Source organism: Fragaria vesca, unplaced genomic scaffold, assembly GCF_000184155.1.
Source record: "Fragaria vesca subsp. vesca unplaced genomic scaffold, FraVesHawaii_1.0 scf0513160_u, whole genome shotgun sequence".
Lineage (NCBI taxonomy): Eukaryota > Viridiplantae > Streptophyta > Magnoliopsida > Rosales > Rosaceae > Fragaria > Fragaria vesca.
In genome coordinates, this window is record NW_004443448.1 from 386,320 (window position 1) to 399,722 (window position 13,403).

General features: G+C 38.1%; 2 protein-coding genes across 2 annotated transcripts; both read right to left on the reverse strand.

Annotated features, from left to right (window-relative positions):
* Nucleotides 1-1,006: 1,006 nt before the first annotated feature.
* LOC101312312 (very-long-chain 3-oxoacyl-CoA reductase-like protein At1g24470-like) lies at nucleotides 1,007-3,074 on the reverse strand. Its single transcript, XM_004309963.1, has 2 exons — nucleotides 2,276-3,074; nucleotides 1,007-1,529 (listed from the first exon to the last, which is right to left on the reverse strand). Exons 1-2 carry the CDS (start codon nucleotides 2,932-2,934, stop codon nucleotides 1,211-1,213), a joined length of 978 nt encoding a protein of 325 aa, XP_004310011.1. The 5' UTR covers nucleotides 2,935-3,074; the 3' UTR covers nucleotides 1,007-1,210.
* A 434-nt stretch (nucleotides 3,075-3,508) lies between these two features.
* On the reverse strand, nucleotides 3,509-7,512 carry LOC101312599. Its single transcript, XM_004309964.1, has 11 exons — nucleotides 7,220-7,512; nucleotides 6,636-6,756; nucleotides 6,482-6,545; nucleotides 6,298-6,382; nucleotides 6,077-6,150; nucleotides 5,804-5,995; nucleotides 5,064-5,152; nucleotides 4,735-4,973; nucleotides 4,298-4,422; nucleotides 4,024-4,145; nucleotides 3,509-3,906 (listed from the first exon to the last, which is right to left on the reverse strand). Exons 1-11 carry the CDS (start codon nucleotides 7,294-7,296, stop codon nucleotides 3,682-3,684), a joined length of 1,413 nt encoding a protein of 470 aa, XP_004310012.1. The 5' UTR covers nucleotides 7,297-7,512; the 3' UTR covers nucleotides 3,509-3,681.
* Nucleotides 7,513-13,403: the final 5,891 nt, after the last annotated feature.

Genomic DNA, 13,403 nt, shown 5'->3' on the forward strand with positions numbered 1-13,403 from the left:
GTTGCAACTCTTGCCAATTGATCTCGTAGCCTTCACCATATCAAAAGGCTAGAGAACTATATGATCCTTTCGTGAATACTGTAATTTCACGATTTGATTTGATGTCTTGCTCCAACGAAAATCATCATGAGCAATCGTTTTCGAAAAAAGAAAAAAACCATAGCTCTTACCTCTTCTTCAATATTGAACAAACATATTTTACACCCTCTTCAACGATCTCTTCTTCGATCTCCCTATCATATTTTTGAATAACCTTATTTATGGTTTTCTAAATTTCATACACAAGAAAAACCGAATTAACGTTGAATATCGTTATCGATGCTTACGAGGAAAACAAAATCTGATTGAGAGGGTGTTTGAACAATTAAAGATGGGGTGAGGATGTTGAGAGAAGGGATGAGATTAATTGAAAAGGAGATGAGAACAACGTCTAATGAAGGATTTTGCATAGAGATAAGAAAGAAACAGTTTTTTTTGTTAGAAGATAAAATTTTAAAATCATGAAAATAGAAATATAAAATAAAACATATATAATGCTTTGATGATGTGGCTATGTCACATCATGCTGCCACTTAAAGTAGGCTCTAGATGATTCATTAAAAGATGGTTCACCTAGCATTACTCATATTATTATATAACTCACCTACACTCTTACATACGTACGTAGTTCAACCTATGAGTCTATAACATCAACGTTGTCGATTTGTGACTTCACTAGTTCATTACATTTATTAAGATTTAACATGCCTGAATACCTGATTATACCATCCTACTAAATATATTTCAATCTGATTATACACACACTTATGTATATGGCAAGTTATGTCAAATTGTCAATATTACTTAAAGGATTGAGCTCCTCTAAAGTGCTGTACAGTGAATTTCACCAAGTTATGTCAATATTACTGAAAATTATACAGCGCACCCGGGTGCGCTGAATACGCTCTCCAATATTACATATATACGACTTCATTTGCAACACCAAACTTCATTTCAAACATATTCGAAATTCAGACTCCACACAGGTGACACAGCTACACTTGAATTATGATTTGCATCATCTGATTTAACCATTATATAATTAACTACGTCCAAATCAACACGTACTCAGCAGTTCACAGATATTAACCAGTAAACCCGATCAAACAAAGAGAGAAATACACATCAAACATACAGAAGAAGTTAATAACATATTCAACTAGCTAGCTAGCTAGATAGCTGCTAGTTTTCCCCTTCTGTTTAAACCGATAGACAAGCGCCAGGCATCAAGAAGAGAGTCGGGGACCAACCGCGCGAACCACCACTGAAGCGAGTGAGCCCAAAACGGCGTGCACCGTGCTTCATATCCAATGCGCTTTACTGCTGCCTCTGCATAAGCATCTGCAGAAGGTATGAACAATGACGACCTCTCAATCGCAGCAACTTTCGACACCATCTTCGTTGCTACATATAACGGAACCTGAATCTGCACGTCGATGCCGTACTCCTTGTACTCCATGTACAGAGATGTAGACAGTTTGTCCACGTAACTGCACAGTAAAAAGATAGTTTCTCTAGATTAATTACCCTGCATGATTATGGTGGCAATTTTTCAGGTACGTACTGGAAGGAGTTACTGAGGTTGGCGAAATTAAGTTGCTGCCATTGATGTTATGTTACCAACTCAAAAAGGTTGGAGGCGCGCGCATTGAAGATCTATTCTGAGTGTCTCACTCCCCACCATATGTTTCACCATAAAATGAAATTATTAGCTTATGACTGTATGCATCACAACTCCAAATTCCAGAGAGAGCCCACAACTAACCTTCTGGGATGATCAGACTCTGACTACGACGAATCAAGGCTGTTAGGTGTAACATTTATATTTTTCAGTTGAGAAACTACTTTTCTCTACTAAATTTTTTCTTAACTAATTTATATTGAGCACCTTTCATTGATTAACTAAACTAATTTGATTGTATGTGTTTGATTAACTCACCACGATAGTACCTTAGCTTACATGTGATTTTCAAGATCATGAAGTAAACATGTACACTTCTAATAACAACCAAAACACACAATACTTGCTTGTCTATGAGTCCAACTGAAGAACTTCCACTTATACATGCAAAAGGGATTAAAACAATGTAAAAACAAAAAGGATTGGACTATGAGAAACAAATCAAAGAGTATTCCAAATGAAAGCTTCTCTGTAAAAATTAATCTGAAAATTGAATTAGTTAGTAGTCTGATGCACTGAGGATCAATCAAGTAAAATAAGGTTATATATGCTTACGCTTTGGTAGCTGCATAGATTGTGTAAAGAGGATGGGAAGGAACCACAACGGCTGCCCCAGATCCAAGATTAACAATGGCACCTCTCTTCCTTTGAAGCATCCCTGGTACAACAGCCATGGTAACCCTAGTAGTCCCCTCCAAATTCACCCTAATAATATTCATCCACACTTTCTCATCCACCTCATGGAAGTAACTTGCTGCCGGGTAAGTCACTCCGACATTATTTATCAGAATTCCCACGTCCAACCCCTTGATCTTCTCTTCTACCAACTTAACCAAACCCTCATCGCTTGAGAAGTCGAAGGCAACAGTTTTGATCTTCACATCGGGGAAATGGGATTGTATTTCTTTGGAGACTGATTCGAGCTTGTTAGAGCTGCGGCTAACTAGAACAAGGTTAAGGCCTTTCTTGGCTAGTTGGTAGGCAAAGGCCTTGCCTATGCCATCAGTGGCACCAGTGATCAAGCCCCAAGAGCCGTACGATCTTTCCAGATCTTTAGCCGGCCGGAGAAAAGTTATGAAGAGCCATCTGGCTAGAGAGATAGAGTGTTTGAGGAAGATGAAGAAGCCAAGAGAAGAGAGAAGGAGAAGCCAGACGGGCTGCTGGTTGGTTAGGTACTCATGAATATTGCATGCAGCTCTAGACGTATGTACCATCTTTTTTGTTTTCTTTCTGGCAGTTTGGCCAACACACAGTTCCTTCTGGAGTATGCTTGGGGTTTTGGAGGAGAGGATTTGCTCCCCTTGGACGTAGAATACAAGAGTGTCAACAAATTAGTATATATGTACTATGGAGAAGAAATTGCAAAATACATCTTAAACTATGATGTTATTTTCATTTTCATGACTAACTATTAAAAACTTGCATTTTCGTACATCCGGTTTCACCCTGTTAGCAGTTTGATGCGTGATGTTCCGTTAACACTAACACTGAACTCTAACATCTAATATCAGAATGCTAACGAAATGAAATCTGAAGTATCAAAATACTATTAATGTAGGAAGATCGAGGTTCACCGTTTATGTACTATGGCGTTTACGGTTTTACCAACCGAGAGCTTCAACAATACCAGCCCTAAGCAAGTCACATCCAACCTGATTACTATCCACAGCTACCCTCTTAAAGAAGCTGACGGTGGAGTATTGCAGAGACATCACAGTTGAGAGAATTAGGGAACTGAAGATGGTGACTTGATAAAGAATTCGAAAGTTACAGCAAAAATATTACGTGGAAGCGCTTGAGACGCAGAAAACTGAAGAAAGGCAGGTTTTATTTATTTTTCTTTCATTTTGTAATAATGAAAAATGGCATCTATCTACAGAAGTGGGGCAAGTACGCTACATCTAATAATATGAATATACGATGCCTTGGTATGATCCAATTTACTATTCATACGAATTTACTCATGAATCTTGGTTCATCATCGTGGTTTTGAGTATGCAGCCAGAATCAACCGCAAATGGTTCTTGTTCTTGGTGAAATGGATCATCAGCACCATGTACAGAACTCAACCTGGGAGAGTAGTTCCAGCTTCTCATCTGTTCCAGTTCATTGTCCCCAGATCTCATACTCGCTTCTTCTTTGAACTTCATGAATAACATAGATGACCAGTAATCTCTTGCCAAGTTCTAAATTAAAGACAATAAAAATACTTGGTAAATAAATAATTAAAGCTCAGACATTACTCCTATATATGACTAATTGAACGTCAGCAAAAAAGTTGGTATCCTAAGAATTCATCGTACCGTATTCATCAAGTGTGTAAGCTCAGTTAATGCATCATTAAAAAGATTTGGTTGTGCTAGATTGGAAGTTGTCAAAATATCTTGTCTGGTTCTGTGAGAGATGTTCACCTCCATTGCTGCCCCTACAGGAGGAAAATTGTAATTCATGTCCCTACTCATGAGTCTCAACTCTGAAGTGAACTTCTAGCTATGTGAGCCTACCAACACAAAGGGTAATATGTCTACCCAAAAGAAACAGAATTATAATATAATTATCATTGACAAAATCACAAACCTGCAATTATGTACTTGTCAATGATATGCCGTGACATGTAAATTCTTCTTACGGGGTCATCCACAGGTATTTTACCAAGTTCATGCACTTCCTCGAAAAAATGGACACTCTCCCCTGCCAAACAACTGTGATTAAGAAGAAAAATAGAATAAAATAAATACATCGTATGCCAGCCAAAAATAAGTTTATTTCTGATTTCTCATCTCATTAACTTAAAAGAAAATGGATCACTGAAAGTTTATTAATAGATATATTTCTTTGAAGCTTTGGTTTGTCTGCGTAAAACTACTTTGACCCTTGGAGAATATACTATATATTACTTATCAGTTAGGTTCAGGAGAAGGTACCATCACATCCTGGACCATTAAATAATTTGGGCATCAATATTCTTTCTGCAACTGCATTTCAAAAAGTGGGACTTGGAGAAGAGAACACACCTGTCCGCAAATGCCATGAATGAGTGGCGGAATCTTTTGTTAAGAAGAAGTTTATCAAGTGGTTCATTAGGATCCACGACACATGCCTTTTCCCTTTGTACTAACAGGCCGCTGTCAGGTATGCCCAGGGCCTGACCCATTGACTCAAATGCTTGAGGTTCCCTTTTCCTCAAGCTGATTTGGGATAGAAGAGGTTGTGAACTTGATATCGAAAAGAAAGCTAATACAAGAATACTCGTCTGTAACATATACATAAGAAATGTGTTCAAAATACATCAGTTGGAAGACTTATATCCCAAATACGAAGGTAATGGCAGTATAAGTCGTACCGTTACTAAGAGCACAAATCTGGAAGCAACTTGAAGCCATGAGATATCATCATGAATTTCATTCAAGATGTATGCAACCGCCCATACTCCTGTAAGTTATTAGGATAACCGATTAACAAAACACGGCCTACAAGTATTACTAATTTAATGTGAGATATGAATCATATACAGCCTAATAAGCTTACAAAAGATAATGCTCTATTTTCTGTAACATTATGATACCTTCCAGAATTTTCAAAACCAGATGCAACTAGACTTCACGACAGCTAAACGTTGCTTGACAACTGTGCTTCCCTTTTCTACGGTTATTGAAATGAAACATGGCAAAATGACTGGATAATCTTGATGTTAATTTTGTTCTTGCTTTCACTTTGAAAGCATACATTCAGATCATATGATTTATTTGCCCCACACGATGATGACAATTAGTGACCTCAAGCAATGGACTCATCCACATCAATATGGTCCCCTGATAAGTTTTGTGTGAGTATGAACTACTTTTATGCAAATGCAAAATCCAAACACTATATACTTGCAGATACTAACATGTGCTTGGGTATTTAGAGCATCTTCTGAGGACATCTCATTCACTGGGACGACTTATTCAAACTAAAGAGCATATAGAGTTGTTGACTGAAATTGCATTGAAAGACATACAGCTTCTTCATTAGAAATGAAGAAAGAGATTCGTTTGTAATGACATATATAGAACAAATGAAAGCCAGATTTGAGAAGTTTACCAATAGCAGAGGCCGAGACAAGTATTCCCTGCCAGAGGTCTCTGAGTTCGTCAAACCTGAACTCTATATGCCGAATAGCACAAGTGAAAGCAACCAAAATGGCAACATATGTTGTGTGGAGGGACACAGACGGAATGATCCACTGAGCTCCCATGTGGCACCGATAATTTAGAGGCTTTGTGATATGGATAACTACAGCATACAAGAGACATTGTATAAGACACGTGCAATTTGGGAGGTTAAGATAGCATGAATAAATTCAAAGATCCTCACAGGCAGCTCCAGCAATCCATGGCAAGAGAATTAGTGGAAGGAAAACATATGATCTGATTGGTGGCAGACACCTCCTGAATGTTGATTGCACACAAGTTAACCACATCGATCCAATAAAATGCAACCCAGAACATCTTTATGAATTGCTTTTCAGAACATACAGAGATACACCAGTACAATGATCTGATCAAATACTTCTCAAGTATAAAATGATTGCTTACTTGACAAAAATGTAGTATAGTTGAAAGGCCTGTGATATGCGACAGCTCATTAGCAAACCAAAGCCAAGTGGAGCTTCAATCCAGACTGCAAGCAAAAGTTACTTAAATTAGAGCACAAAACAAAAAACATTCACAAATGAAAAACTGCAATAGCAAACTTCAAAAGACAAAAGCTGTGAGAAACCTGCCCAAACATAGCAAGACTGCCACCAATGTCTCTTTTCGAATTTCAGGAAATTGATGGACATCTGCATAAAACATGCATTGCTTGAATGGTGGCTGGATTTATCACCAATATTATAGAATAACTGTGAGCATCAAAATCTACAATAGTCTACCACAATTGATAACACAAGGTTGAAGCTGGCGAAAACTTGAATCACTGGAATCCAAAAGCCACTACGCTTCGCACAAGGAAGTTTGTGAAGCACAAAGGGCAAAAGTAGCCGCGAAACAAGCCTGAAATAAAGAAACCAACAAATTGATCATGAAACGGACCACAGTTCTATTAAGCATACTTTGTTCTGTAAAATGACAGTACCAGGGATAACTCGGAATTTTAGCAAACAAATCGCACCCTCAGTACTTTAAACACCATATTACAAAAGATATCTTTCCAGACTCAGATGTCTTAAACACAGCCATAATATACCAGCAATATATCTGATCCCCAAAAACTTGGAAACTCAAAAAGATTGAAACTTTGTTCCAAGATTCAACCTTTGTTAAGCATTTCTAATTAACAATCTCATTTCCCACATAAAAGTTCAAATCTTCCGCAATTCAGCTAAAATTCTCTGACTTTTAATCAAACAGATACAACACAATCTAACTTCCCACCATGACAATCCCAAAGAGCCAAAGAAACCAATTTGCAAAGAACACAGAAAACCCATAAACACAGTGATAGAAAAACACTCACAGAATGAAGCAAATGGCTGAAACAGTGACGGCTATGTAGTCGCTGACACAGCCACCGTGAACTGCACAGCTTGCCATGTTGTTTGCATTTGAGGGTGTTCTACTTCTTCTGGGTTTGAACTAGTTCGTTCACTGTTGTTAGCAATGATTGAGTCTGTGTCACATGTTCAGGATCTGAAAGTACTGAGAATTCAGAAGAGGGTACGGTACGCCCACCAAGGTGTTCTTTCAGAACCCAAATCGGCACGGCAGATAAATTGGCATTCCAACATTATTGTTTGACCAAAAGGGAACATGGTCTAACTATCTGCGGTCTGCTTTTGACAAAATCGAAGACTTGAACCTCACAACGCCACAAGTGTCCAAGTCGCGTGCTACAAAAGGGTGTGTACCAAAATTACATTTGCAAATTAATCCAGAGTAGAATTCAATTGAAAATTTCTAGTGCATGCATGTAAGATCCAATATTGTTGTTGCAACGACCAATTTATAGGTTACCGTCACCAATTTTTGTATCGAGCCACAAAAACACAAAGATCTTCAATTCTTCACATTACTATGCACCTTGTCCTTCAGCTGGCTTCACTTATTGATTTATGAATTGTCACTCCAATCATTTTCGTTTTTAGTCAATAGTCATCCATGTATTTGATGATATCATCGTCACTGTCAAGTTTTAACCTTAATCATCATAATGCCTTGAGGTGTTCTGATTAAACCAGAGTTTGATGCCCCAATCGTTATTGTAGCAGATTTCTTGTCGTAGATTTCACCGATTTGAATCGTTCATATAAAATATTGTATATAATTTTATTATAACTTATAGATTAGATTGACATATTTCAAGGTCTTCACCTTGTTTGCATCAACACTTGGAATAAAAGAAAAAAATGAGACGTTTTATTCCTCTATATACTTCACATTCCTTGATAGCAAAATCAAGGAGTCAAGAAACAACCAAGATATAAAGAATAAGCGCCACAGCACTTGAATAATTGTGTGGCCAAAACTCAAGCAGCCTATAATCCAGAAGACAATTGGTACAAGTTAATACTAAAGCCTCAAGTTTTCCTTAGTCTTGGCTCTTGGGGCTTAATTAACAACCCATGCAAAGCCACTTGTTCTGCATCCAGAATGAAGAGATTCAGTTGAGATTTGATTGATCAGCAGCTAGGTTAATTGATTATAAGAATTGAACATCAAAATTTAACTATGAAAACATACCCTTTTGGGATACTTTTGCTTATTATTATTTTCTTTACGGGATGCATAGTTGCTTGGTGTTTCCACAGCAGCAAGCAAACTTCCACCATTTTTCTTGTCAGCTCTGGCCTTGTTGAAAATGACGGTAAATCCTTCAGCTGAGGCTGGATCATTCACATCCCACTCCCCAAATTTGGGTAAAGTCCTTCCACCCTCTTGCTGCAACAAGTTAACACAAAGTTCCAAACTTCATTCACCACAGCAGTAAAAAAATTAACCAGAATTATTTTCCTCTTTACACAATTATGCAAAAAGTCTAATATTTGGTCTCTGATCTGTTTAAGACGCAAGTTTATGGATGTTTATGCATATAACGATCTAGAGTTAGCCATAGAAAATGAAATCTTCTTCTTCTTCTTCCGTAAAATAAAAAGCAAACCACACATCGATCCCTAGAACCCATGATCACCAAAATGAACATTGCACCCATATGAGAAAGTTTCATTCGTTGATCACAAGAACCACCCAACAGAACACAGAGATAGAGATAGCGATAGAGATAGAGAGAGAAGTTACCGATGCCATGGTTGGTGAATCTGGGCAGAGTAGTACGTGGCGTTGAGATCAATACGCATAGGATGTAGAGGATTTGGATATTGATGATCGAGAAGGTACTGTTGGATTGGATGTAAGAAACAAAATGAGAGACCCAGATTTTTATAGGCAAAGTGGGGAAGAGGAAAAGTTTGAATGATTCTGTCTTGTTACTAGGTGGTGCAACTAGTCTCGGCCGCGGGAAAGGGAGGAAGGATGTCGTTTCAACTTTGGCCGTTTCAGGAAACAAAACGACGCGTTTCTGGTTGCCCTAGAGCCTGCTGCTGATCTTCTTCTAGAATTCAAAGCTAGCTAGCTGAGGCGTGGTTTCCTAATCTGTAAGCGCGGTGGTTTCTACGCAGAGATTTTGTCACTTGTGACCATGTCTCTTCTAGGGTTAACACTTATAACTATGTTCTTCTTTTGGCCATTACTACTTATCTTCTTTGACCAGAACAGATCATAACATATCACATCATCATGCCTACTACGACTGAAAAATATGGTTGATAATTACAATACGAATACGACATGAAACTAAATAAGTTTATAGTTACCCAACATGTATTTGCAGCATGCCCACACGATTGTCCAAATAACAGAACTGATCCTGATTGCTGCGACTGTGATGTTGGCGTGATACCGCCCGTTTGCACCAGGTGTTGCAAGTTCATCTGACGACAATTCATCGATGGACTCATTGGGACATTGACCTCTGCAATGAATAAACGAACGAGCACAGTACTTATAGACGTTATATATTTCGTACGAAAATTCGTAATAAGTTCCTATGGGTGAATTCTTTCCCATGCATTGTCCGATCTTCATATGCATAGGTCTTCCGAATATAAAGTTTCTTTTGCGGTTTTACCCAAGTAGTCTCACTTGTCATCCCACAACAAAACAACTGCCCGTCAAAAGGAGTAACGGTATAAGTGAAAGTTAAATTACGGTGTTGTAACTTTACCCCGAAAGAGTAACAATAAAAGTGAAAATTAATATATGGTGTAAGAAACTCAAATGTTACAACTTCACATGGCAAATGAGAGACTTGTTGGGTTTGTCGAAGTTGCCAAGATGGTGGTCGGGTGCAGTTGGTGCCTTGGTGGTAGGTTGCTAGGGGTACGGTAGGAATGTTCATGGGCCTGGCATAGTTTTCTCCCAATCTTGAATGGGTCTTGGGCCTGGATTCCAGGAATTTAGCCCAATTAGGGCATATATGTTTTCACTTTTCAGCTTTCTATTATTTTGTTTTCTTAGAGTTTCATATTATTGATTGCTTTCAATAAGAAGATACAGGCGTTGTCCCGGTATGGGCACCTTAATTGCATGCTTTGATTGCCCTAGGTAAGTTGAGAGTTTCTTACTTTGTCAAATAATTACAACCATCTAGTGACAAGATGAAACAGAATGTCGTCATATATGATTCCGTGCGGCAACATAGTAAGAAACCTACACTGTTAGTTATGATGTTTATTCTTTCCGTTATGTAACCACTTTGTCAAATAGAGTAGCCCATGAAACACTCGTTGCTAACTAGTGCATGTTAGAATACGTTACGTATTGTAATTTGGGGTTGAGGCTCTACGTCCCCCTATTTGTATTCTATGGTTTCATCAATCAAGGCTTAAAGCCAACCGCACCGGTCTTCGGAAAAAAAAAAAAAAGGTGAGAAACTATGCCATTAGATCAAAAGATGCTGAATAATTGCAGTATTATTTGATAATAAAAACTACAACATGAGAGTAGTTTCGAAACCCAACTTCACAAAAGAAGCGGCAGGAATTTGATAATTGGAGCTGACAAATAAGCTAGGCACTTTGTTATTGGGTAATTGAAGGGTCATTGCAACAGCAGCTAGCTAGGATTAATTCAAGGAATCTACGCAACAAAAATTGCAGACACCCTTGGTCGCATCACAATGGCAGCAACGACGCCCGTCGTCACATCTCTCCGGGCAAGCTGATCCATTTTTCAAAATCCATATACAAGAACATACCAGTGCAAGATCAATTAGCAACTGCAAATTTACAACGAAAGAACAGTGGAAATATAAATCCATCATAGAGTTAAAGAGTGTGCATACCATTAAGCAGACTGCCGGGGCTCAGAGCAGCTTGCGAGATCGAGAGCATCCTGATACTGCTGGCTTCTACTGATTTCATTTGGCCCATGTTAGCCACCAGAAAGATAGAAAACAAGGCGAGCATAATTGCCAATGAAGACTTCATCATCATCTTGTTGAGTCTTTCAGATAAATATAAGAATAAGATACTAGAGCTTTAGACTAATTTGCACAGTGCTATGCCAGAAAGCATTTCTCTCCTCTATTTATAGCACCTTGAAATTTAATGACAATTATCACATTTGAACAGAAAAAGAAAGTTTTTACAAAGGAAATGCTGTATCGTGCGTTCAAATAAAAAGGGGTGTCAGTTTCATTTCATCTTGAATTTTGTACATGTATCATTTTAATCTTTCCCTATTCCAGCTAACAGCATCGACCTGTAGTTTGATTCTGATATCTCTCGCAATGAATTTGATCAAATTGCCATAAAATCCGTCCCATCAAATTGTTCATTGCATGAGTAATTTGTTTTTCACATATTTCTTTCCAAATGAATACTGATCAAGATTTTTTTTCCTTTTTTTTCTTTTTTCAATTAAGGAGTATAAATACTGATGTTTGTTTAGAGGTTAGTCAACACAAGACATTCTGGACACGACCAATCAGAAGTATGTGTAATCCCTATCATTTTTCCTACGACGCTCTAGTTGATATTTGTACCACATTTACGTGTTTAGGAAAATTAGACTAGTGATGAAGTATAAAGTGTAGAGAAAGAGAGATAGCAAGAGAATCATCATCTTATTCATTGATAGGAGCCCTTTATATAAAGAATTACACAATACCAATATGGTAAGGATATGAATACATAGATCTAGTTAAACTACATATCCTATTGGCATAAGGCCAAGGCACACATAAAGAATATCTAGAAAGATACAGAATATCCTAGAACACTCCCCCTTGTGCCGCGCGCTGATATGCCGATGATGCTGATCTGTTGCCTCGTCAAAAACCTCGTCAAGTCACAAAAACCATGTGGGAGAAAAACTGAACCTTGATCGTAGGAGAAAAAGAGCACAACGCACCCTTCACATTTGATAGTGACATGTATGTATGTGCTAGACTCCCCCTGAAGTTCGCACCTCCCCTGATCTTTACATCAATCATATGGCTCTTCCTGATTCTTACTAATCACAGAAATTTCAACAACTTAGCATGTCAATGCTCTTTAACATGTCTTCAAATGTGGCATTAGGCAATGATTAACTAAATCATGTCGTATTGTCCTCAAATGATCTTTTACACTTAGATCTTGAGGAGAAAGCCGCTTGTAAACTCAAAACATAAGTTTGTGCAGGAAATTAGATTTCCGCGCAACATGACCTTCAGTTACTAGAACAGTCGTAACTTCTTCTAGGAAATACATATGAACGAACCGTAAATGGTTTTGGAAACTAGACTCATTTAGCTTTCCAACTGTATATTACACACGTTCTAGTTCGTCAGGAGCTATTCACAAAGTCCAGTCGAAGTTGACTGTTCTGCCAAAACCAGATTCTCGGACAGATTCGTCCTACTTTACAAAAATGGCCATAACTCTCTCAGTATGATAGATATAATAAAATGGTTGGTGTCCCTGGAAAGTAGACACATAGACCTTTCCAATGGTACCAATTTCACCATTTTCCAATGAGCGAGATTTCCTATAGGTCCCATGGAAGTTGACCTACGAAACTTGGCAGATTCTGATTTCGCTATTGATGTGTCTTTCTTATGTAGGGATAGAATAAGTCTCAACCTTTCATACCATTAAGTATTGAAAAAGGAGTTACTGCCATTACCTTGGCATTGCGTGGGTTCATAGCTACACTTAGCTTTACAACTTTTCGTTGCGAATGAGATGTCAAGTCTTTCGTATTGTGTTGAATACATTGATGCGTCTTATTGTACTTAGATGGGAACTCCATCTCTTAACACATATTTTTCATCTTGCTTTAGACAAAATAAAAGATCTCTCTTTAGAGCAAAGACCTTGACTAATCATGGGAATATATGTAGGCTTCACTAGTTATAGAGCGCCTAAGCCGATTGATGGAAAATTATCATCAATACAGTCATCGAGTGCCTTATCGAGACTGTGTCTTCCCAAGATCTTTTTCTTCGGATGTTGATACATATTGGCATCTCTTGAGCCATCAAGAGTCCATGTAAATTCGGAATGAACACGCAAAGGCATAATTCACCATATCCCTTCCAAATCAAGTAGAGTCCATGTGCGTTTCAATACATTTAGCAAACGCGTGCTCCTGTGGTTTGG